A 27,425-nucleotide genomic window follows, 5' to 3' on the forward strand; every position below is an offset into this window, starting at 1 on the left:
TTTTATTTTAGATGATTGAACAGCAGTAATGTTAGGTATTTTCTAAAATACAAATGTACTTACATAAACAATATATATTAATACTCTTGGCATTGAAATTGACTTAAAAATATGATACACATTTTTATGCTATTTATAGTACAACTGTTAGAAATATGTAAACGAGGAAGGTACTGTCATCTTGATTGGTATTATGTATACATGGTTTAGTCAGGGTTATGTTTGAAAATAATAAACCAGAGTATGTCCTATGATAAATATAGAAAGAATGTAAATAAAGCATATGTGTTCCTTCCTTGTCTCATGCTTCAGTATGAGGGAAAAGGAAGCATTGGGTAATTCATCCAAATGACATAATAGCTAACTTTTACTGAGCTCTTATGTGTCTGTTACTGTTGTTTGCTCAGTGTGTATTAGCACATTGAATCCTCATAGTTACCCTATGATTAATATTAACTATTTTACGTATTTTTAGGCTGAATAAGTTGGACTTTGTGAAGTTTTGTGTTTTGCTTTTTTAACAGGGTCTGATAGCTTCCCTCCTGGCAAGGCAATCGGAGAAACAAGAGAGACAGAAGTATCTGACAGTAGTTAGGGGTTAAATGCCACTCTTCACAGGCGCCTTAGTGATCAGAGTCAAGGCAAGAGAACATAAGTGGGTTTTGTGTAAGGATGTGAATGAAAATACTGGTAGGTAACTACTGGCTCAGTTGTGGAGCCAGTCACCTGGATTTGAATTCCTGTATTGTGCTACTTATGTTTAACTTTGTATAATTTAAGTTTTTGTAACTATGCAATAGGGATACTATAATATCTGCTTCATAGAGTTATGAGGATTAAATGAGTTAGTACACGGAACATGTGTCTGGTGTTTCATAAATAATAAATGCTAACTTTATTATTATTGTTATTACCAATATTAATTGCCTTGACTGACAAGGGACTGGAAACCAGAGACCCTATTATCTTTCATCAACCAGGGTTGGGGCCTTCCATCCAGGCTGGGTCCCAGTCAGTCCATGGTTATTTTATTTTATTTTTATTTATTTACTTACTTATTTTTTAATTTTTTAAAAAAGATTTTATTTATTTATTTATGAAACACAGGGAGAGAGAGAGAGATGCAGAGGCAGAGAGAAGCAGGCTCCCTGCCGAGCAGGGAGCCCGATGTGGAACTCTATCCCAGGACCCTGGGATCATGACCTCGGCCGAAAACAGACACTTAACCATCTGAGCCACCCAGGCGCCAAGTCCATGTTTATTTTAGAGATAGATAAGCTCTTATTGCCATCTTGGGTGGTGTAAAAGTTATTTGTTTTCAATGAATATTTCCCAATACCAACACTTTTTTACTTTTATTTTCAAGTTACCCATAATTTTTATACATATTATTTCTCAAAACTCCTGATAAACAGGATGTTGTTTTATGATTTCTCGAGGGGAAAAGGTTGGGGAGAGATTTCTAAGAATCGGGATATTTCTTCAGAAATCTCTCTCTACTATAATAAATGAGAAAACCCAGAGAAGTCAAAGTAATTTAACTGAAGTCATTGAGTTAATAAGTGGTGAGGCTGGAATTTAATTTGGTGCCCTTACTACTGATTAGTTCTCTTGCTTTTAAAAAGAAACAATAAAACAAATTATTTTAGAGTGAATATAGATTTTCTGATTTAATTTCTTTTTGTAAAGAGGGTAATGTTTTAAGTTGGTCATGTAGTAGGACTAAGTTCCATCTTTTAAAAAATTGCTTTCCTTTCTAAGTATAGAAGGATTTTTTCCTGAAAGCAAATCCTGTGGTGTCAACAGATTATAGTTTGATATTGTTAGATTTTTAAAATCAAATCAAAATGGAGTTAAATATTAAGTCTGATATGTACAGTATCCTTGGTTGATGTCTTGTATGATACAAATTAGCACAAGACTCCTTTTTTTATTCACTTGGGTGGTATATATTAGAAATTCCTATGAGGAAAATCCTCATTTATGTAATCTCAAGCAAAAATAACTGCACAGAAATGCAAACCATTGTGGGGCGCCTGCATGGCGCAGTCGGTTAAGCATCCGACTCTTGATTTCAGCTCAGGTCTTGATATCAGGGTTGTGAGTTCAAGCCCCGTATTGGACTTCATGCTGGGCATGGAGCCTACTTAAGAAAAATAGAGGGGTGCCTGGTTAGCTCAGTCGCTTAAGCCTCTGCCTTCGGCTCAGGTCATGATCTCAGGGTTCTGGGATCGAGTTCTACATCTGGCTCCTTGCTCATCAGGGGGAGTCTCCTCCCTCTCACTCTCCTTCCATCCTCTCCCTCTCTCTCAAATGAATAAATAAAATCTTTAAAAAAATAGAACTGTTTGCAAATGCAGCCATTTTAAAGTTTATTTATTTTTAGTAATCTCTATACCTAATGTGGGGCTTGAACTCACAACCCTGAGATCAAGATCGCAGACTCCTGCAACTGAGCCAGCCAGACACCCTTACAATTACTTTATGTTAATATTTATTTTCTCAGTTGCAGTAATTTACACTACATAATGTTTAAATATCTCAGATCCCTTGGGAAGTAGATCTTACTAATATGCAAGTTAATGTTAAGCCAGTATTAAAATTAATTAATAATAATCTAGCATATGCACCAAAAAAAAAAAAGCAGAAGCAGTCTTCTGGATATAGAGATGAAAAGCCTGCCACGAGTCAAAACTTGATGGAAAAATGTTTTTATTTCAGTTCCCCTAGGATCTAATGTCGTGTGTGTATGTGTGTGTGTGTGTGTGTGTGTGTGTGTATTTCCCTCATGTTATTTTTATTTGAAGAAATTTTACAGAAATATAGGTACTCCTTTTTTTTTATAAAACAGCTCTATTAATGTACAAATAAGTGCCATAAAATTCACTTGTTTTAAGTATTCAATTCAATAATTTTTACTGGGGTGCCAGGGTAAGCATCCAACTCTTGGTTTTGGGTCAGGTCGTGATCTCACTGTGAGATCTAGCCCTGCATCAGGCTCCATGCTCCTCAGATGTAGCATGTTTGAGTACTTCATTTTTTTTAATTGTAGTGTAGAATCCCATTGTGCCACATTTTGTTTATTCACAATTGATGGACATTTGGATTGTTTCTAGTTTTTGACTATTATGAATAATGCAGGTATAAGCATTTATGTACAGATTTTTGGATGGACATATATTTTCATTTCTCTTGGGTAGGTAAGTAGGGGTGGAATTACCAGGTCATAACTGTCAAACTGTTTTTCCAGAGTGGCTGCATCATTTTACATTCCCACAGGCAATGTATGAGGATTTCAGTTTCTCCATGTCCTTGACAATATGTTATTGTCTGCCTTTTGGTTATAGCCACTTTAGTAGGTATGAAATAGTGTCTCATAGGTTAATTTGCATAGCTATTTCTTTTCATTGATTGTTTATTTTGGGTATTATAATTTTAGTTTGAAATTACTGTAGCTTTAGAAATGCTGGAAGAGACTTAATAAAGTGGCGTGATTGTCTGCCATATGAAATATTGGTTTCCCAGAAGATTCCTACTCCATCCTGTGAAATAAAGTCTTTGAATTGTGATTTAAAATTTAGGTCTCTAAAGGTAAAATCAAAAGGAAAAGAGAATAAATACTTGTCACAAAAACAATAATCTTAGTTGGTTGGCATATTACTGATCATTTCCTACTTTAGCTCTGCCATTGACTAGTTGATTTGTAGCGGTTTTGTGCGGTTTTTTTTGTTTGTTTTGTTTTTGTTTTGATCTTACCTATTATCATTAAATATTGCTTCATTTTCCAATTGATGAAGTAGTCATGGAATTTTCTTTCCCCTTTTTGGTATATCTAAGAAAAAATATCAAATAATAGATGTCACTTGGCAAAAAATATTTTCATTTTTTTCATCTTCTTAGGTTGGGTAGTAAAAGGTGTAGTAAAGTAAATATTTAATCTACAGTTTGATGCATTAAAACATTATTGGAATTTTCCTCTTGGTTTTATTAGACTGATGAAACCCTGTTTAAGGAATTTACAAGTTGGGCAGAACTTTAAAACAAGTTACATTTTGGGGTTAAATCATGCCCAGTCCCTGTTACAGTTAAACAGTACAGTTGAGAGGACATTATAAATATACACATTAATTTTAAGGAGATGTTTACTTTTTTTTTTTCCCCTCAGTCACCTGAAGTGCCTTGGTGGGGACTTTCCCCACTCTTCTAGGATGGTCCTTAGCCTCTTCAATGCACAGGAAGTAATAAAGTTGGACTTTTAATTATAATCCTGAATACAAAGAAAAAATGATAGCTATTCTTGGGCATGTGATTAAAAACAAATCTCGGCAAGTGAAAGAATGGATATATCTGAAATAGGTGGTATGTTTACTTAATTCTTTTCTAAACAAATAGTTTGAAATGGTTTCTGCTGCTAAGACATAGCAGTTGCTACAGACTGCTATTATTTTGACAAAAGACAGTTAAGATTTATCTTAGAAAGGTAACACTGTGTGATGGAAAGCCAGCCTATGGGCATCTGTGCCTGGAGATGTGAGAGATTCTGTATCTTAAAAGCTGTTTGACCATGGGCAAGTTGTTTCAATCTCTCTGAGACTCCATTTCTTCATCTTTAAAATGTAATAATAATCATGTTAATTCCCTCAGCAGTCATTTTTTGAAAACCTACCATGCATTGATCTTAAGTGCTAGGAATACAAAACTGGACGGATGATTTGCACACCTCTAGGAGTTCACATTCTAGAGACAGAGAAGGATGTATATGAGAAAAAAATAAATATTAATACAAAAAATAAAAAAGTAAAATAGTGAAAATGTTGATTTATGAATAGTTTATGAGAAAGTTCTAGCATAGCGTCTGAGCGCTTTTAAAATAAACATTCTCTTTCATTTGATATGGTTTGTGTTTGTACCTCACACAGATACTCTGTGAGTCTTAATAACTTAGAAATCAATCAGGTAAACAAAAAATCAAGGTCCTTGGGGCCAGACATCTTTTGTTTGAATCTGGTTCTGTCATTTGCTGTCTTGTGACTTTGGGCAAGTTATAGAACTTCTCTAGATCTGTTCAGTTTTCTTCAAAGTTGGAATAACACTGTCAATGTCAGGGAGTGTTACGAGGTTTAAATGACATTGTGTAAGTAAAGTAGTTGGCCCAGAGCTTCCTCTGTCATGATTGTTGTACTGGGTGAATAAATAACAACAGGTGACATTTATTGAGCACTTACTGTGTGCCACCCACTTTCCCAAGTACTTTACATGCATGTAATCATCACAACAACCCTATGAAATAGGCATTCCTGCCATCATCCTGATTGTGTATAACTAAGGAAACTAAGATTCAGAGAATTCTAATAGTTTCCTTACTGCCACACAGAGAATGCATGATAGAGCCAGAATTTAAACCCAGCTACAATGGGCTACAGAATCTACACTCTTTAACTGATAGTGAATGATTCCATTCCCAATGTTATGTCCAAACCTGGCCTATTTCTTCTCCCCTGGCTGTGGGCTCTCAGATGGTTGTGGGTGATGGCATTAAATGTGCCTTTTGTGTCTTGTTCCCTGCCTGCACTGCAGCCCGTGAGGGACAGGGAATGTTCAATAAACGAAGCAGCAATTATTGTTGATAGCACTATTGTTTTAGTTTGAATGTACTTGACTAGTCTATTGGAAGTTTGTACATATACTGACTAGCTTGGTTTTTGTCAGTGTTACTTAACTGAGTAAATTAATTTTCATAAATGCTTGTTCAGCTAAGTGAATTATGACTTCTGTTGTTGGTGGAAGCCTTTTCTTAGACTAGGTGGGAAGATGAAGTTCATGTTTTTTAGGGTTTTTTTCCCCCCATTAAATTTGATATATAAAATATGAACAGCACTGTTAGAAAATAGTTTGGTGTTTCATTAAGTTTTGACGATTTAGAAACTAAAGAAGTGAAACCTTAATTTTTTTTAACTAAGCTGTTTATTTTAAGTAATAAATAGCTTTTAAAAAGCCATTTTAAATGGTTTAATAATTTATTTTAACTATTTTTAATAAAATTAAATTTTTATTTAATAAATGAATTGTTGAGATAACATTTACTGAAAAATTCAAATAATTATTAAGTAATGTTTTAAGGGTTTGGCCATAAAAACTTTAAAACCTGGGGATTAATGTTATAAATTTATTAAATAGAACTTTAGTATTTACCCTGGATAATATGTTTTGACCCTCTGTTTAATTCATGAAGTAAGGCACATTTGAATTATTTCATATGATTAATAAAAGCCACTAAGGATCTTTTTTTCCTCATTAGCAGGGTTCTTCACAATTCATGATGCCGGTTTAGGTTAAGTGGAAAAGGAGAAGTTAAATTATCTTTGCCAAGGTAATATCTTTGACTTCTTGGGAAAGGTTATTAATTGGGCAGTACCTTGATTAATAAATCCACTGAGAATGTACTGCCATGTACCAGCAAGTTGGAAAATAAACAATCTTCTTAAATTATGCAGAGTGGTGTTGGTTTGCATTAACAGCAATGTTCTCATTAAAGTTGGGCCAGGAAAAAACATCGCTGTGTTCTGCTTCTACTTTTCACTACACACGTCAACTGAGCCAACAGCCATAGCCAACACCTGGGAAGGAAAGGCAAACCAGGTCTGTGTTGGGCCTCTTAGCAGCAGATTTTCTAGAAACTTGTCTGTAGGGCCTTGTTGTTTAATTTTATTCTCCTCTGTTAGCCATCCATCTCTGTTTCTCTTGTTCATCTGACATTTGGAATGGGGAGAGAATCTGATTGGCTCAATGTGAGTCAGCTGTCTAGCTTTGGATTCCTGTGGAGGAGGGGTGTGCGCAGGATCAAATAGCACAGACCTGGTCCTTGGCAGCACCCCTCACCGTATAGCAGGCCCTCAGTTCTTCATGCTTAGTGATTTAATGATTCTACTTAAGTATAAATGAGAGGCAGGTATTGAATCAATTAGGTACTTGCTTTTTAATCTTAAATCAAAGGTTATGTTCTTATTAAAGATGGGGGCTTGGCTTTTGAGGGTTATTGAGGGACTCCTGAAATCACACTGTATCGAGTAAATAGCTCTGAAGGTTAATCTTTTTAATCTCTTGGGAACTGAGGGGAAGTAGAGAACAGGAGTCAGATGAGACAGTCCATGGCTGCTTCTTTTTCTCATATGGCCAGTCCCTGATGGTTACTCTAAGGGCCAAAAAGCTAATGATGGCCTTCTCTCCTTGGCTTCCAGAACTTGGAGTTCTCCCAGTTCCACCATGTAGCCGTTTACTGGGCTCCCTTCCCTCCATTCCCCCGTTTCCTGTGTGAACCATTTGAATTCCTTCCATTACCACCTAATGCAGTTTAAGTTACCCTTCTGCCACTAAAGTTCCATTTGAAATGTTTTTGTTTTCTGGGACACTCGGTATATATTTTAGCATCTTGGTTCTTTAACTCATCCCCCCCCTTATATCCTAGGATGTAGGTATCTATCTGCCCTTTTATGTAGTAGACTTTGACAGTTTTGTTATTAAGGTAGAACTTTTTTTTTAATTGAGGTATATCTTCTTGGCTGAAATTTCCATTCTATAACTCATAGGAAAAACCTTATTTATTTTCATAATGATACTTAATTGAATTGATTTTGTGCAGTGGCAATTGCTTTCTTAATGACTGCCCCCTTCACAGTACTTTTCCATGAGAAAATGTATTCGAAAGCCCAATACCTAACATTTGATATTACTGTGATTATTAGCTTTCATTTTCTCTTGATTTTTAAAATGATGTTTTATCATGATTTAAAAGTAATACATGTTGGGGCACCTGGGTAGTGCAGTCAGTTAAGCGTCTGACTCTTGGTTTCAGCTTGGTCATGATCTCATGGTCCCTGGGATTGAGCCCTGCATTAGGCTCTGCTCTCAGCAGGAAGTCTGCTTAGAATTCTCCTCTCCCCTCTCCCGTTGCCCCTCCCCCCTTCTCTCTCTCTTTCTCTCTCAGATAAGTAAATAAATCTTTAAAAAAAGTAATAAATGTCTATCATAGGAAAAGTGAAAAATGCAGGTAAATATAAAATCACACAGTTGCCCTATTGTTAACCTTGTGAATTTTCCCAAACAAAATTAGGATCCTAATATATTTAGTTTTTCTGTTATCCTGTTTTCATGTAACATACCAAAAGTATTTTCTCACGTCACTGAATATCCTTTTAAAACATAATTTTAATGAGCATAATATTTTATTGTATAAATATGCCATAATTTTTTAAACCCTTCCCCTGTTTATATATAGCATTCATGTCATTGAACTAATCTTTTATTTCTTTAATAGCTTTATAGATAGAGATTTCTGAATAAACAGGAGTGAACATTTTCAGGCTATCAAGACCTTAATCTCCACATATGTAACCAGTCTCCCATCTCAGCTGCTATCCCATTCTGTATCTGGATACCCTTTTCATCTCATTCAGCCTTTTTATTCTAGACCTCTTCATCTTTCTTGGGCTCTGACACCCATATTAAGATATTCTCCAGTTGAATGTTCTTCTCACTGTGCATAGGTTTCAATGACCTGTCTGTGCTGGGTTACCCCAAAATGTGGTCACCTTTCTCACCCTGCTCAGGCTCTAAGTCCCCATAGCCCATGAAGCCCCCCTTTATACCCTACTTGGGCTGATACCTCACACCTAGCCCACCCATGTATCAGACACTCTCACATTCTGCTTGGGGCCCCCATGGTTCCTGCCCTATTTAATGACTTTAGCACTGAATTGTTTAGGCAAGGCAGGGGAAAGGGCAAGGGAAAATGGAAGTTTTACTGAGGGGTTTTGCCAGGTGCATAGCATCATGCCTGACATACTGTAGGTATTTGGTGGCAGGGTGTGCATGCATGTATTTGATTCTTCCCCTCCTGATCCTGATCTTGGTGGTAAAAGGAAAAATACAAGTATCACCCAGTAGACTGCTTCTAATACCAACTCAGCCGTGTCTGCTCTTCATGGTATCCCTAATCTAACCCTCTAGTTGACACTGTATGCTTCTCTCTGAATGGTTGCTTCTTAACGTTTTTTATTGTCCCCCATGCTCCAAACTCCAGGCTTCCAAATTTTGGCTAATGACTTTGCCTCCTATTTAAATGAGATCAAGATTATTTGATATGAACTACCTACCTAACCACCTCAGAGCGTTTCAATATTTTCAGCTCTTCTTCTTTTACCTTTTTTCTTGAAACTCTTTCCTCCTTTGGCTTTTCTTTCCTCCACTTTTCTTCCTTCCTGTCTGAGAAATTTTTCTAAGTCTCCTCACCTGACTTTGATACATCTCCCCTCCAGGTGATATTTATCTTTCTTAATATGTTGTTCTTGATCTCCTGAAGCTATTCTACTTCCCTAGATTATCATTAAACGCACCAAACACCTAGTTTTTGCTAAGTTCCAGTTTTTATACCTTCCCAACTCTCTGACTCTAGCCTTGATTCCTAGCTGGCTTATAGCTCCAAGAGCCTTTTTTCTCAAATCTGTTTTTATTCTGTCATGGTGAATGATACCAGTGCATCCTAGGTACTTAAGCCAGAAATTGTCGTCTCTGTCCCATGCCCACATATTCAGTAAGTTTCCTATTCTTGTATCCTTTACATCACAAATACTGCTGTTTTTCAGACCATCTCTCACTTATGAATAGTACAGTAGTGCTTACTTGATTCTGCTTTGAATTATAACTAATTCTCTGAATATTTTTCTTTGGATTTGTAACTTTTTAGAGGCAGGTTCTACCGTAATCATTTCTTTTGTTGAATTAAAGAACACTCTTCAAGACTTTTTTTCCACACTTGAGTCAGTGTTTTTACTATATCATTAACTGGTTTTCCCTAGGCAATACGAACTTGGTCATGATTCATGATTTGATTATATGTATGTGACCTGTAATACACTATTCTTAGGGTTAATGCAGGAAAGGGTGTGATTCCAGATGAAGCATAAATTGACAGAATATGTGGGAAAATTTTTAAGTGGCTTTAACTATTATTACTTACAATTAATGGAATCTTTGCTGATTACCTAGATTTTAGTATCTGCAGATGATAATATATTTTCAGACTTCGGTGTTTTCTGTCTGAATGTCAGAGGCTAGCTTGATAATGTATTTTAAAACTGATTGGATTCTAGAAATCTGTTTTCATTCTTGAAAAGTTGTTTCCTCCCCCCCAAAAAAGGATTTTAATCTTTTTAAAATTTTGTATTTTTTTCTCAAGCAGCTTTTCTTTTCTGTAGTTAACATATTTGATTATATGATTCTGCTAATAACTAATAGAAGAAATAAAGGACAGTTGAAGCAAAAAGGTTACAAAGAAACTTTTTGCTTATAATTATTCATGTTTATTTCATGATTTAGACTTCTTTTAATATTTATCCATGTCCTCCCCTACCCCCAAATAACTCTAGAATTGTAGAGGAATATTTTAATGGTTGGATTAAGAGACTTCTGTGATTTGGCTTTTCATGTTTTTTAGAGTTCTAAGAAAAGACTGATTCAGAAGAATTAAAGATTTGGTAAAATAATTTGGTAGTTGTTATACATTCAAAAGAGTTACTGGCTCTTGCCATGTCCTCAGACCACACCTTTTGATGTCATCCTTGTTCATACTTCATATCATAAAATTAAATGATTCAGCTTCCTCATTTGTTCCTCATCGTTAAAGTCACCTGAGTGTCTGACTTCTGTAGGTCTGGGGGGAGGGGGTGCGTGTGCACGCACATGATGGGTGGTCACAAACATTGCGCAGTGTGTTGATTAACATAGGACATTGTGAAGAAACAAGAGAATAGAATAGGAGAGCATATAAATGGAGAAGTAAGGGGAATTGCTTTCAAGATAATAGGTTAGAAGCAAGGCTCTTCAGGAGCAGTTTTAAGGACTCAGAGATATTGCCAGGCATTCAATAGAGAAATCTGTTTGAAAGGCAGTAGTTATGAGCAAAGAACAGTGAAAACCTATTTGATAAACTTTGAGAGCTATACTTTGGAATTAAAAGTTTAAAAATTGTCAGAAGAATTAGTTTCTACTAATGCTAGGTAGAGATTTATCTCAAGGTTAATCAATAATTCTAATAGTTCTGAGTGACCCTAATGGTTTCTTTAGTATATTTTAGTGATATGAACAGAAGTACTAGGTCTGATTTCAGAATGTCCGCTGTGACAGCATCATTTGGGGGGTTATAGATATGTTTCCTTTCATTGGATATTTTATTCTCAGAGTCACTGTTTTGTTCAGTAACTTTAATTTTATTATATGTTCCACACTTCAATTTCTCTTTTTTATCAAACTTGTGAGAATGAAAGTTACATAGTTTAGGTGTCCGGGCAAATTAGGTTTTGGGTGTTGACAGCCCTGTTTTCATTTATAAACTGTGAACAGTTCTTTTTTTTTTTTTTTATTTTATTATGTTAGTCACCATACATTAAATCATTAGTTTTTGATGCAGTGTTCCATGATTCATTGTTTGCGTATAATACCCAGTGCTCCATGTAATACGTGCCCTCTTTAATACCCATCACCAGGCTAACCCATCCCCCCACCCCCTCCCCTCTAGAACCCTCAGTTTGTTTCTCAGAGTCCATAGTCTCTCATGGTTCTTCCTCCCCTCCGATTTCCTCCCCCCTCATTTTTCCCTTCCTACCATCTTTCTTTTTTTTAACATATAATGTATTATTTGTTTCAGAGGTACAGGTCTGTGATTCATCAGTCTTACAAAATTAAACTGTGAACAATTCTTTAAAAAAGTATAACATTGGTTTTTAATTAAGAATATGACATTTATCTCCACACACCTTATTTTTGTTTTCTTCTTTGTACCTTTTGCTCAGGCATTTCTAGCTGCTTTTATTGGTTCTTTCTTTTTTTCATAGTAGTAATGAGTCTTTTCTGTCCCCATACTCACACATTAAACAATTGTGGCTATCCAAATCATCATTAGTGAATATAAATACTGTTATAAAATTAATTTAAGTATAGGTCAACTTTATCAATTTAAAAATGAGGTATTAAGGCTTAGAGAGACTGACTTACCAAGAAAGGAAAGAACTAATATTTAAAGAGCACCAACTATATACCAGACATCACCTTTTCACATTCTAGTTCTGTGAAGTATGTTTCGTCATCCCCATTTTACAGACGCTCAGAGGTCAAGAAACTTGCCAGGACCATAAGACTAGTCATGATGGAGGCAGGATAAAAATCCACTTCTCTTACACAGTCCGGAGTCTTCTCTACTCCTGTCAGGAAACATTAGAAGCTGATCAACTAAGGCAATGAGAGAACGAAAGTTTAAAAACCAACACTCCAAATATAACAGGGTATTTTCTAATTGATAACTTCTATTTTTCTAAAAAAAAAGACTCAAAGTTAAAAATTATCTTTGGTTGTACAGCTATTAAATCACTATTAAAATATGGGACTTGTCATAAGTGTAAAAGCAATATGACCTTTACCTATAAGGGTCTTGTAGTTGATGATGTATGTACAAAAAATAGTCACAGAAAAAAATAGAATATATTTACTGTCACTTTAGAGATGGAAAGAATCAGCAAGGTCAAAGAGAAAGGCATCTCTTTCTTTTTATTTGCTGTTGTTTTTTTGTTTTTTTTAGGGTGAAATGGTCTCAAGAGATTCTTGAGCTTGTATCCTTGTCATGCTTTTAACACACACTCTTGCTACCAAAGGTGGACTACATTTGTCCTGATCACGATTGGCCTCTGCTGTTTACTGTGCGCCAAGCTAGGAAGGGATTTGGACTCTGTTAACTTTTTGATTTAAACTTGATGTTTATGAGAATTAATAGCTTGCTTTTCAGAGTTTCTGAAATGAGATTCCAAAAAATGAAACTGAGCATGATAGAAAATGATAGGAAAAATTAGGACTTTGATATATAGTATTGTGGTCTATCTGTTCATTTGCTAAGGAGATGAGATGCTTAAAATATGTGTGCAAATCTGGGCCTCTATTTGCCCAGCTTATATTTATTTGTGAACTCTAAATCTTTTATCTAAGCACTTAATCTAATTAAACTATTGGTAACTACCTTTTTGAAGCAAGATACCTTCTCTTTAGCCTTTTGATATCTGAGCCACTGCTGTTCTGAATATGATGACCTAGGAGGTAACCGGATCACCTAAGAGTAGCTTTTCAAATTGATTTTCAAACGTTTCTTTTCTAGAATTCCTTAGTGGTATGTGTTTCTCATTTCACCATCTAATTGTCTGGGTTTTAACATTTGTACTCTTGATACCATCATATTCATTACATATTTTTTTTTCTTAGAAGACTGATTCTGGCAGACACCTAGACAAAGACAGTCTTTTTCTCCACCTACCAATCCCTCTCCATCCCTGACTTTCCCTCCTTGTCCTCCCTCTTTTCCTCTGCCCCATTTTGTTTGTCTCAGTGTACAGAAATGTAGAAAAATTAGACTGATGACAGGTAGAGGTAGAGGATTCTCTGTAAAGATACTCTTTAGTGACAGTAACATTAATTTCTTAGATACTTAGTTCAAATTAATTTGGAGTCTACCAGACTTGGATTAGAATCCTGCTTTATAAAAGTAGTACATATCTGTTACTAGAAAAAAAAATGGTACAGTAACAGTGAATACAAAGAAGAAAGTAAAAGTGTTGTTCTCTTATATACTTCTTTTAGATAATTTCTATTAATGGCTTTCATGTTTCTTTCTAAATATCTACTTTATATTTACATATATACTTAATGTAACATTAGCTACATTAATTTCATATCTATACCATATACATTTTCCTTTTGTGATAGTCTTCAGGAGGTCAGAAAATATCTACAGTATTCATTTAATTCAATTTTAATTCACTTGATATTACTATAGTGTCTTAATTTCTTCTCATTTTTTCCTTAAAAATTTTTTTAACACTTTCAGGATGCTGTTCCCTAGGTTATTATTATTTTTTTTGGTTTGTTTTTAATCAGTCTTAACTTCTGTATGTAAAGGTGCAAAGTTCATTTATAAAAATAGGAGGAAAGAAAATACTAGAAACAATCGATGAGAAAAAGGATACTAGAGATGGAGAAGATAGCAAACAAAGATATTTGCATCTTATGGCTTCAGTCTTAGTAGTTGAAGTAATTGGCTAGATGTTCTGCCAGGATAGGTAATGCTCACAGTAATTAGGAATTAAAGCCTGTGGGAAGGAAATTTAGAATTGTCTTTACTGTCATTATGGGAAGTATTGTAAGAGATCAATATAGGGTTGTCAGACCTGCTGTTGAAGACGCGGGATGAATTTGTAGAGAGCAAAGGGACCAAGTTAAAAAAAAAAAAAAAGATCAGCTCTGGTTGGGTAGGAGGACCCTGGAGGCTTAAGGTGTGCATGGCATCTGTGGGAATAATAACCAGAGTGTTAATAAAATTGCTTACCATAGTCAAGCACCAGAGAATGAACTTTCTTAACATGTACAAAACTGTTGTTGCCTGCACATCAAATGTAAATCGGGATTTAAGAGTCTTCTCTCATAATATGAGCGAAGCAATGTTTTTCCCTCCATGAAACAGCTTGTCAGTTATGAAGAATATGGTTGGAAGGCCACAGAACTACTCATACACTAATTAGCTTGGTATTTGTAAGTCTGTCTACCAACAAAGCATTATTTGTGTATATATATCCTTTTGGTTCTGTAGAATGTTGGCCACTTTTCTAGATACCCAAATAGTGGAGGCTTTGTGGCGGGCAGGGGAGAATATGTTAGGAGAGCTGAAATGTAGAAGTAGCCAAAATGTTACATAATATTCTTTTCTCAGTTGAAGAACATATTATCTGATTAAAATTTCTGTTCTGTTAAACAAATGTTACTACTGAGATTCCTTTAATCTTTTGTATGGAATTTAAAAAGGTAATTTTTTGACTTGATTTTTTGCAGAGAACTATAATTGAACTCAGCTTCTTGATTTAATTTTCTGTAGAAAAAATAAAAAAGAAAGAAACGGTTTCAAGTTTAGGTGATTTAGTCATGTCTGCCAAGTGTCTGTGTGTCAGAGGTAGAATAGAAATAGAACCTTTAGAAAATTTGTTATTTGCTTTTTATTTTGTTAGCACAGCTCTACAAGTTATTCTTCATCCCTGACCCTAAGTCTTGAGCAGATGGTTCTTCTCTTCTTCAGTTTGTTTCACTTCTTTTCTTGCTCTACGATGATTGACCAGAAGATTATGTTTTTTTTTTTTAAGATTTTATTTATTTATTTATTTGTCAGAGAGAGAGAGAGACAGACAGCACAGGAAGGGAGAGGGGCAGAGAGAGAGTGAGAAGCAGACTCCCCACTGAGCAGGGAGCCTGATGTGGGACTTGATCCCAGGACTCTGAGATCATGACCTGACCTGACGGCAGCTGCTTAACCGACTGAGCCACCCAGGCGTCCTGAAGATTATGTTTCTTTCAGGGGAATAGCTTGACCTTAGGGGCAGGTGTTCCAGTCTATCTTGACAGATTTCATCATGGAATCAAATGAGGCTTTAGATCAGAAGGGATCTTTAGAATTCCTTCCCTGTCCCTTCTGGCATCCTGCCACCACCCTGATTTCACAAGGCCTCTGATGTACCACACGCACGTCCCAAGATACAGACACAGTTCAGTCTGAGTTTATATTTAAGACTAATTTGTTAATGGCATATGCATTAGCAAGCAGAGCTGTGACCATGTAAAGCACCCGCATTTAGGTTCATGGCACCCTCACAGTGTTTTTCAAGAAAGTGGCCTATTTGTTTATGTAACTGAAAGGTGTATCTGGTAGTATTTTTAAAACAAAAATGCTGCAAAAGAAAACTGATGTCTCCACTGGAGAGACATTTAATTGCTTGTAATGGACAGTGACATTTATCTATTTTTTTTTTTTTTAAAGAAAGGTTAAGATAACCCATCATCAAGCCTTTGGGAAAAAAAATGGACTCTCCAATAAAATAAGCCATCTTTATCCTTTTTATAGGACTATCCCTCACCACCACTGTCCTTTTTTTAGGGTTACATTCTATTAACAAGTACCTTGGCCTTCAAAAAGCTTTTCCACTTTTAGCCACAGCTGCCCTGCAAGATTTATTAGACTTTCTGAACCTTTTTAAGCCTGGAGCTATTGAGTACCTTGCTGGGATTGCATCAAACCTAGGTAGGCCAAGGATTGACAGTGCATTTCTGATTTGTTTTTTTGCATATGCATTATTTTATTTTCCCTGATTTTAAGATTGTAAGACATATATTTCCATGTCCATGTTCTTGTCATTTTGAAATAAAAATAGAGTTCTTTTTAAAGAGAATTTAGTACATTCTTTTATACATCAAAACAAAATACTGTCAAAATAATCATTAAAACATATAGGTACCTATTCTTTATTAGTTTGGGTTATTGTTTCACTAAAAAGTATGCAGTGCCATTGAAATAGTTGCACATTTTAAAAAATAAATGTTGGGGCACCTGTGTGGCTCAGATGGTTAGGCGTCTGCCTTTGGCTCAGGTCATGATCCCAGGGTTCTGGGATCAAGTCCCGTGTCTGGCTCCTGGCTCAGTAAGAAGCCTGCTTCTCCCTCTCCCTCTGCCTCTCCCCCTCTCTTTCTCTGTATCTCTGTGTCTCAAATGAATAAATAAAATCTTAAAAAAAATAAATATAAATGTTGATTGAATTAAACCCAGTCATTCTGAATTATCAAGTTAAAGCAGAATTGCTCTTGTGGAATCTGTGTCCCCATGCTTAACTTTTTTGATTTTAAGGAGGATGATTGATTGAATTTAAAATTTAGGAGGGTAAAGGACAGCTAGTCACTGCAGGTCAGCTCGGCCATTAAGTCCAACCAATTGGTTATTGCTAATCTGTCCTGCTTTAGAGAGAGACTCTTGGCAATTTTGTTTACATCTAAGTGAATTGTTCAGTCCATGTGGCTTGGTCTAAGTGTTCTAAGATTTTAATTTGCAGGGTATATTATATGACAAAGTGATTTTAAAAATAAGAAAGGAATCACAGGAAATTGATGAAAAAGAGAAAAGGATTTAACAGACCAGAGAAATTAGTACGAATAAGATGATGTGTAAGAGAGAATAATAGAAATGAAGGGCACTTATGGAGTCATGTAATTATTTTATTCTACCCCCTTCATGTCTGTCTTTAAACCAGCTTGGATTCTCAATTTCTCATTTCCTGAAACAAGATTTTAAAGAATGTTGTAGATAAAAAAGACTTCTGGGTAGAATGATGTTATAAGTCAGAAAATACTCTTTCCTGAATATCCTCATAATATATCTGCCTGTCTCTGGTCTCTGTCTCATCTCATAATTGTAATTAACTGAAGTGATTTTAAATTCTCAGGATTCTAATTTTCATTTAACGCTAAAAGTGAAAATCCTCAGTTAAAACTATAAGCTAATGACCCATTTCAGTGTCCCGTTGGACATTGGGAATTAAGGTGCTGGAGACAATAGGTGTTAACAGCAAAGAACTTAGAGACAGAGAGTAAAAATGGTTTGTTCATCCTGCCCAGGTGAAGGTATAGTTCAGAGAACTTTCCAGCATCTGAGAGCGATGGGCATAGAAGCTAAAAGGAATTCTACTTCTTGATGTTTACCCTGTGTCTTCAGTCGCTTTCAAGACTATTTTCCAGTTTAAACTGTAACCCAGGTGGTAACTGTGACCTACGTGTTTATGAATTTTTAATTCTGTAGAACATTTGTATTTTTTTCTTTAAAAATAACTCCATAAAACATTTATTATTGGTAGTTTTTTCTTGGAGGTACCAGAGCTATGTTTATTTAAAATCAAGGATTCCCTAGGGCAGTGGTTCTCAAACTTTAGTAGTATATCAGAATCATCTAGAGGAATTTTTAAAACACAGATAGTTGGGTGCCACAGCCATATTACTGATTCAGCAGCTCTGGGGTGAGGCCAGAGAGTTTGCATTTTCAGCAAGTTCCCAGGTGGTGCTAAAACTGCTGGTCCTGAAACTGTACCTTTGAGAACTACTGCAGTACAATATCGATCCCAGAAGTCTGAGACAAAGCTGAATCTACTCTGTGCTGAATGAACGCTGAGTTGCTTATAGTGCAAGCAGAGTTATACCTATTGGACGGGCACCAACAGCGATCACTTAATGCAGTGTTGTATTTTATTTATTTTCATAGATTGGAGCATATGATCAACAAATATGGGAAAAATCTGTTGAACAAAGAGAAATCAAGGTAACAAGTTTATTTAATTTTGTATATTCTGAAACATAGTTCTATAAATTGATTATTAACCACATTTTATCTTTTATCTTTCCATACGCTTTTAAGGTATAAATATTATTCTATCCAAACTTGTAAATAAAGAGGTAAACTCTAATGTTGGCATAGTCATGTGTCTTTACGTCTGATGATTTTTTTTTTTTTTTGCTTTTTAGCATCTTTCTGTTCTTTTAAAATTTAATTTCTAATGATTTTTTTATCAGCTCTCTTCCCCTTTCACTTGTCACCTTATACTTCTAGTTTGCTTTTCCTCCCTTTTGATGCTGTCATTGCTCTGTACAGTTTATTAAACTGGTAAGTGTTTCAGGACTTTTCCCGCCTGAATGATCCTGTCAAATGCCGCTCTGCTTCATTGAGATCTGCTTTTGGTGCTACTAACAGAATGACTTGGACGCAAGTAGAGTCGCTGAAGAGTTGGTCATTTCTTAAAAGAACTTAGGAAAGTAAAGCATTAATCGAAATGTTTTTGTAGTAGGTGGTTTCTTCTTGAACATGTAATCGATTATGCTGATAAGACATTCTCATAGGCTACCTGGCTAGCATGAAAAATATTTTTTTTAACTAAATTTGTTCTGTTTCTCAGCAATTGCTCCTTTTTGATAATAAATTTTATATTTTTCATTTGCGTAGATAGTACTAATCTGTGTGTTCCTGCACGAGCTAAATTTAATCTGAGCCCAGAGAATGTTACTTTAGTGGCTTGACATTATCTATTTTGTATGAAAAGGCTTATGTTAGATTGGAAACCAGTGTCCATAGTTTCTTAAAAATCTGTCAAAAAAAAATCTCAGTGTTTAGACAACTTAGTCATCTATAATAAAGAGCAAGATTCTTTGCCATTGGTCAGTTTTAATCTTTGAACTATTTTCATGAAAAATTAAAGTTGCCATAAGCACCTGCTATGTGTTAAATACAGGATTAAATCATGGAAAAGATGGAATGGATTATAATTTTGTAGATGAGATTCATAATTACAAATGAGATTGATTCAGTTTAGGTCTCTGTTGGGGAGTGCAGGGGGAAGCAGCCCTGGGAAGGTTAGGAAAAACTTCACAGAGGAAGTGACTCATGAGCTGAGTTTGACAGACATTAGGAAGAATGAGGAAAACATTCCAGACAGAATGAAGAGCGTATGAAAATAAACATGCAGGAAAGAAGGAGGACTGACAGAGGAATCCTCAAGGAGCTTGATTGGTAATAGGTGGATGGCGGAAGGAGATTGGGGTGGGTAAGCCTGAAACTAGAAAAGAAAAGGGGAGTCAGATTGAGCATGCCTTGACTGCCTCACCCGGGAGAGTTTGGACATAATCTGGAAAACAATGAGGGAGAAATTGAAGGATTTTAAACAGAAAATGTTACCTGATTAAATTTGTGTTTTGGAAACTTCACTCAGGCAGCACCAAGTGTGATGGGAAATACTAGAAGAGGAGCAGATTTAAAATTGTGCTTTAGAAATATTCAGATGGTACTTGGGAGAGAGGTTTGGGAGTCCTCAGTATGAGAGTGTGTGTGTATGTGTGCTGTGTATATTATCTGTTATAACACATCACATCAGTACAGCTATAGGAGTGAGATTTACCCTGGTTGATGACAGGAAAAGGCTGAGAACAGAACACTGGGAAACAATGGTTAATGGATAAGTAAAGGGAGAGATGTAAGTGAGGGAGGTAAGAGATCCATGAGACGGTAGTCTGGCAAGAGTATCATGAAGAGTAAGAATACTCAAGCAAGTGAAGAGCAGCATGCAGGTTTAGTAAGATGCCTTGAAACCTTTTAATCCGTTCATCACAAAATGCTACGTTCCTCACTTTTAGAACTATTTTAATTCCTAAATAGAGGTTAGGGTAACGGAGAATTTTATTAGCTGTTCCTTGGTACACTGACAGGATGAACTTGGAGTAGGCTAAGAACTATAACTTTTTTTCTGAAATATATCTCCCTTTAAAGATAGTATTTTGTAATAGTAAGTGAAGAATTAAAAACAGTATTAAGCTTACTCTTATTATTTTGAATTAAAGGGGTCAATTTGTTGATAAGCCTAAAACATTCCATTCTTGCTAAACATTTTAGTGGAGGCAAATTATTTATTGTGTAAAATAATTTTGCATTTACTCTAAGAAAGGTAGAGAAATAACTGTGGTGTATTAATATTAATATTTGACTTAAAAAGAAACCCAAGGTTTCTAAGGACCAGGTACTTAGAAAACACTATACGGAATGCATTGAGTTTGTCCTCTCTACTCAATTGTCTGTCACAGCAGTGAGCAGCAACTTTAAAGAAATCAAAATATATTCTTTGGAGATGTTTATTTTTTTAAAATTGAAGACCCTTAGTTGATATTGCTGAAGTTTTCTGTAAGTTGCAAATTATTTTTTTAAACATTTTAGAAATTATAACCAAAAACTTCCACTCTCTGTTCACCTTGACCCAAATTTAAAAGTAAATGTGGAATTTCCCCCATTTTCATACTTAGTAGAGTTATAAAGCTTCAGGAAAAAGAACCCTGCTATTTAAAGTCATTACAGAGGAAAAACAGGATGGGGGAAACTAAATAGGATTTCTGGAAAGTGAAACTGGTGGTTACGTCCTTTGGTGGAGTCACAGTATTATACTAGTTCCAAGTATGGGACGTCTGCATCATTGAACAGAAGTACTTTCTAAATTTAAACAGCTGTTATAAGCTTTTTGGCTCAACATTAGCTGTGTACTTACAGATTTAAAAAAATACAAAACTTCATACAATTTGTGTTATTGTGCCTTAGGAAGGTACTGTAAGAGTTTAAGTGTATATTCAATAAAGAATATATTACCAGGGGGCACCTGGCTGGCTCAGTCCTTAAGCGTCTGCCTTCGGCTCAGGTCATGATCCCAGAGTCCTGGGATCGAGCCCCGCATCGGACTCCCTGCTCCACGGGAAGCCTTCTTCTCCCTCTCCCACTCCCCCTGCTTGTGTTCCCTCTCTCGCTGTGCCTGTCTCTGTCAAATAAATAAAATCTTAAAAAAAAAAAAAAAAAAGAATATACTACTTGGATTCTTGGAGAGTAATTGTATTTATAGTGCCTGATTGTTTCTACTTTCTAGTTAAGTCAGTAGTTACTAAATCTTTTCTTTGGAACTTAGTTTTCATTTTTTGTTTGTTCATTTAAACTTTTTGATGTCCTGAAAGCTATGCTATTTTGCATGAATATAGTTTAAACCAATTTAAAATTTTCCAACTTAAAATATCTACTTACTTAAAATCAGATTTTATGAATGCTTACGTATGGGTGCTGATAGTTTGGTGTTTAAAATCATTAATGTTAGAAGATTTATCAGTGAAATTTTCTTTGTTTTTCTTATTTTATTTATTTTTTAAAGGTTTTTATTTATTTACTTATTTGACAGAGAGAGAGAGAGAGAGAGCACAAGTAGGCAGAGCGGCAGGCAGAGGAAGAGGGAGAAGCAGACTCTGCTGAGCAGGGAGCCCAACGCAGGGCTTGATCTCAGGACCCTGGGATCATGACCTGAGCTGAAGGCAGCTGCTTAGCTGACTGAGCCACCCAGGCGCCCCTGTTTTTCTTACTTTAAACCCTCTAAATATTCTGATAGGTTACCATGAAGGGGAGTTTTATCAAAATTGGCAATTATAAAAAATAAAATAAAAAAAATAAAATAAATAAGGGGTACCTGGGTGGCTTAGTCAATTAAGCATCAACTTTTTTTTTTAAGATTTATTTATTTATTTGACAGAGATAGAGACAGTGAGAGTGGGAACACAAGCAGTGGGAGTGGGGGAGGAAGAAGTAGGCTTCCGGTTGAGCAGGGAGCCCAATGCGGGGCTTGATCCCAGGAACCTGGGATCATGACCCTGAGCCGAAGGCAGGCGCTTAACGACTGAGCCACCAGGATGCCCCAAGCATCCGACTCTTGATTTTGGCTCAGGTCATGATCTCAGGGTTGTGAGATTGAGCCCCGTGTCAGTCTCTGCACTGGGCGTGGAGCCTGTTTCATATTTGCTCTCTGCCTCTCCTTCTGTCCTCCCCTCTTCCCTGTTCATGAGCACAAACTCTCTCACTCTCTCTCTCTCAAAATCAATCAGCCAGTAAAACTGGCAGTTGTGCTGTGACTCTACAATGTAGCTCAAAATAAATGTTTTAATAAAATATTAAATAGGAAATGAACCACATAGAAAAAGGTCAAGAAGAATGAACATATTGAAAAACAACACAGTTGCATAAATCAAGTTAATTTACTGTTCTTCTCATAAGGAATTTAAGTTCTTAAAGCAACCTGATAAAAATTTTAAGTATACAGCAGTAAATTAAGCTTCAGATTTGTCATAAAACATTGGCAATAAGATTATTTTCAAATTATTAGAAAAAGAATGTATAAAAGAAGCAAATCAAAATATGTTACTGTTTTCACGTTTGTTGGCAGTAATAAAGGTTAAATCTCAAACTTCATACCAAATCTAAATAGTGCTCTATTAATGAAATTTTGTTTTTACATATTTGTATTATTAGAATTGCTTTTCCAATTTGCAAAATATTGGGGGTGGTTCATAGTCTGCAAGCCACTCTATCATGACATTAAAATGGGAAATGAAGTACAGGTGCAGTCAAGTCTCGTTATTCGCAGGAGTTACATTCTGTGACGTCACCATGAACACTGAATTAGCAAATACTGACCACTGCTCCACCTCTAGTCGTAACACCTTCGTCAGGTGATCAGTACATATCCTTGTTTTATGTATGTTTCTGTTGAAAGACACCTTGTTTAATAGATATTGTTGATGCATTAACAACTGAACTCATGGCCAATGATACTATATAATTCACGCCCAAATAGAGCTTATCTAGCGCGCATTTTCTCAGTGCGGCATATCACAGTCTTCTTTACACTTAGAACACTAGACCGCACTTCTGTACTGTGCTTGAGGTCCATTTTTAAACAACAAGATTACCAACAAGAAGTACAAAAAAAGCAAGACCCAGCACTAAATTGTGAAAAGGATACTTATTTCCAGCCTGAGAGCTGAAATAAGAAAGCAGATTGTTGCCTTGTTTGCAGCTGCCATGTGCACATTGGGTGACTCAAATTTTTTGCCACTCTTACTTTGTGCATGTCTCCAAATGACTGCAAAAGCACAGCAAGTATTGATTTGGGGATAAAATAAATTTGCAAATATAGAATCTATGAATATGAGGATCCGACTATATATAAAATTACCATGGCTATGTCTTCTGTCCTGACTCTTTTCTTCTCTTGTTTTTGTACCTCTGAGTAGTTTTCAACTTCACATGGACAGACTTTTTGGAAGGGTTTGGCAGTTAATTGCTTCTTGATTTCAGGATACATTTTGGTTTAAATATCTCAGTTAATTCTGAGCTCAAATAGTCTCCTCTTCTTTGTTTTAGATGCAAACAGTACTTAACTAAATTTTTACCTTAGGGGTCATTGTTTTTTGGATTAGGACCAAACAGAATTTACTGCATACTTGATTAATTGAATGAATAGTAAACAAATCCTCTAAACACTGTGTCTCATATCTCAGCCTCTATTTGGCTCCTGAGGAATTTAGCCTAAGCTCTTCCAATTCTTAACATCCTAGTTTTAAGTGTAGTTTTTTTTTTTTTCAACGATTTTCATCTCTGCCCTTATTCCCTACCCTTATTCCCACTCTGTACACTGGTGGCAGAAACTTAGTGTTCAGTAATTCCGAGTGTAAACTAATTCAATTCGTGACTCCTGCTTTTCCCTCTTCCTCCTCCGCCTGGGCATGGCGTCTAAGTTCTAAGGTGATTAGGTGGCATCGTGGTCTCGTTAGTGGTTGGCATGTGAACATAGTGGCGACCCTGAGCATCATCCTCTCTGGGTCTCAGCTAATACCATCCCCACATGCTGGCATCAGCTGAGAAGTCTGCATCCCCGTCTGTCCCCAGCTTTGTGAGCCACTGCTTCTTGCAGCAATGCCCCCAGCATCACACTTTGAGGGCCTTTCAGGGCCCCTGCTCTCCTAGCCAGCCTGTGCAAATCTGGGGCCAGCACAGTCTCGTGGACCATCTCAGACTGTACATCCAAATTGAGTGGTAGTGATAGTCTTTGTTCTAGAATTTTCCTTTTAGTAATAAACAGGCCTCCCCTGTTACACACATCCCTAAATTTAATCCTTTTGTAAAGCAATAAAATGTATTCAATACTACAGTTACATTCCATTTGTAACAAATATACAATGTGTTATATTTCTCCAGTATATTAAGTTTTTTTTAATTGAAATCTTTAGAATTTGATTATTTTCTGTTATTCTGGATTTAAAAATATATCTATTGAATTCCAGTACTATTTTTTATTGAGGTATAATTGACATATAGATTATATTACTTTTAGGTATACAGCATGATTCAATATTTGTATATATTGAGAAATACATTGTATGTATTGAGAAATGATACCACAATAAGTAGTTAACATCCATCCCCATACTCAGTCACAAAGATTTTTTTTTTCTTGTGATGAAGACTTCTAAGATCTACTCTCTTACCAATACTACTTTAATATATTATAGGGTTTAAGGAATAAACCAAAGAAAACAGCGCATGTGAAACCAGACCTCATAGATGTTGATCTTGTAAGAGGTGAGTCTTGAATAAATAAAAGCTTAATGCAATTAGAAATTGACCTTGAAGAAACAGAATTCAAAGTGGGTTAGATATATGTTTGTAGAAATAAAAGCAATGTGAGCATAAGTGAAGGCAGGAGTCGTACAAGAGATAACGGAGGTATTTAAATACCACTGACTAGTCTTTACTCCCACTAGAGATCAGTCCAAGAAATAATAAAAAGAAAAGAAAACCAGCTTGTGTTTGCTTAGCAAGCTATATGGCTTGATTATAAAAATCAAAGTGGTAACTTTTAATTCCTAATTGGAACTGACATTTGAACATTGTCTTATATTTATAAAATATGTGGGAGAAATTCTGCTGTTATTTCAGTTAAAATAGTTTTTTTTCAGAGTACCTGAGTTCATATTAATATGATAGCATGAAGAATGTTTTTAAACTCTGTGTACTACCCAAAATTGGGCATTTCTCACTCACAGTGTAATACAAAATAAAATTAGACATAGCTTTTTGTTCTTCAAATGTTGAAATTTTTTCTCTAAGGAAATTAAAGAATGATAAATGTACTCTGTCATTTTATTTTACCTTTTTCAGGGTCTGCATTTGCTAAGGCAAAACCTGAAAGTCCTTGGACTTCTCTGACTAGAAAGGGAATTGTTCGAGTTGTGTTTTTCCCCTTTTTCTTCCGGTGGTGGTTACAAGTAACATCAAAAGTCATCTTTTTCTGGCTTCTTGTCCTTTATCTTCTGCAAGGTATAATTAAATGGTAGAAATTCATTTTGCTTTTAACTTTCAGGATGTTATGTTTTTAGGGTTACTAAGGCTTTTTAAAAAACATATACTTATTGTACTGAGTATGAAGATACACCTTTATTGTGATATTTCATTTAGTAAGACACAGCTGGTTTGGTATTAAAAATGTTTGAGAAAACAAAGCAGTTATTTTCCAGTATAATTTTCTGAAAATTAGAATCTGTGGATGGCTAAAGAAAAATACAGATTGAGAGGAACTTAACAACTAGAAAGTCTCTTCAAATGCACATACATACCACATATACCTACCACGCTAGTCTTTTTTTATACAAGCGGTATGAGTTCATTTTTCCTGTCTCAGCCATGGTTTCTCTTTTCTTTTGACCACGATGTTCTGAGACTCCTCATTCTGTACTGAAGAGTCTGTACCCCATTTTCTGAGTGCTCTTCAGATTCTCATTTAATTCTCACAGCCACCATGCAGGGAAGTGTAAATACTGGTATTCTGCCTAGCTGATAGAAAGGGGACCCGAAGGACCTGAGGGTGCAAAGTTGCAGTTTGCAGGTGCAGGAGAGTCCAGATTCAAGTCTCAGCGTTCTGACTACCGAGTCACACGCGCGCAGTCTGTCACGCTGCCTCCCAGCACAGCAGCACTCTGGTGCCCAGTCAGAGCCGCAGCATGTAACGCGTACTACACGGCGCCGTCACACACTTGGGGGCATGGAGACACCACTCACATCCCTGCAGTCTAATAAAAGCAGTGATTTTAATTTAGTGGGTACCCTTTCAGTCTTTCTAATGTCTTGCTTTTTTAAAAACATCGTTGTAACCTTGAATGATTATTTAAATATGTTTTATCAGCAAACTCTAAGTAAAAAGATAAATAACTTTTTTTTCAGATAAATGTCTTTTAAGTAAATGAAAATGTAATAAACCTACAGGTTTTTATTTAGGTAACGTTGTTTCTTCGAAGCCAGGGTACATCTTATATACATAAAAGGGACTGAACTCTGAAGATTTGTGACTTTTATCAGTAGAGTATGTGTGTGTTTCTGATTGAAGAAATGATAAATAAATGTTCATTGCAGAAAATGTAGGAAAAAAACAAAAAACCCACCCATAATCTTGCCTTTCAGTTTACTTTGTAACATTTTTAAATGTTGAGATTATTCTATATAAACAATTGTATTTTTTTGCCTTATGTCATCACAAGTATCAGAGTCTTAAAAATACATTTTTAAATTATTGTAAAATACCTATCCTACATCAGTGTTGGACACTTAAGCTTTTTGCTGTTTTTTTGCTATTATGATGACTAGTTTCCATTGTAACTAGACGTTCACATATTGTATCTGAAATTCACTTACTGGCTTGTCTACGTTAAATAAGGAAGACAGGTTAGATCAGACATGAAAAAGATATTTTTCAGTTCAGAACCAAAGTTTAACATTTTAAGTGGTGAACACTGAATATTCTCCTACCAAATCAAAGAAGTGACTTAACCTGCTTCGAGTCACAGCCAGTGACAAAGTGATATGACCCTTAGTGACCCTCAGGAATCTGCTGGTACCTCTGGAAACCCCTGTGCCTCCATCTCTTTGCATATAAAAGTAAGGCGAGGCGCTCTGAGTTACCTCTTTCTCTATCCCACCCTCACCTCCTAAAAGGTGGAACGAATCATGTGCAGTCAGATTTGGTTTTTGTATAGGTTTTTACTTCAATTACATGCCTTTTAAGTATCGCAACTATGTATTCTCAACTCCATTTATGCTTTTTGCTTGTATCATTTCTCACCTAGATTACTGCCAA

At 35.8% G+C, this 27,425-nt stretch overlaps 1 protein-coding gene across 3 annotated transcripts in view; it reads left to right on the top strand.

The window, feature by feature from the left end:
* The window catches only part of PHTF2 (putative homeodomain transcription factor 2), a 114,475-nt gene that overhangs the window by 41,946 nt on the left and 45,104 nt on the right, over window positions 1-27,425 (top strand). The window contains exons 3-5 of one of the 3 annotated variants that reach the window (XM_025872780.2): window positions 18,158-18,214; window positions 24,808-24,877; window positions 25,457-25,615. In XM_025872780.2, coding sequence (XP_025728565.1) covers window positions 18,158-18,214; window positions 24,808-24,877; window positions 25,457-25,615 — 286 coding nt within the window. Of the gene's footprint in view, window positions 1-18,157; window positions 18,215-24,807; window positions 24,878-25,456; window positions 25,616-27,425 lie in introns of those variants that run through there. The other 2 variants (XM_073898713.1, XM_073898714.1) reach the window with 2 other exon arrangements.

The sequence above is a fragment of the Callorhinus ursinus genome, unplaced genomic scaffold (assembly GCF_003265705.2).
Source record: "Callorhinus ursinus isolate GAN/ISIS: 27379988/994484 unplaced genomic scaffold, GSC_fseal_2.0 scaffold12, whole genome shotgun sequence".
Classification (NCBI taxonomy): Eukaryota; Metazoa; Chordata; class Mammalia; order Carnivora; family Otariidae; genus Callorhinus; species Callorhinus ursinus.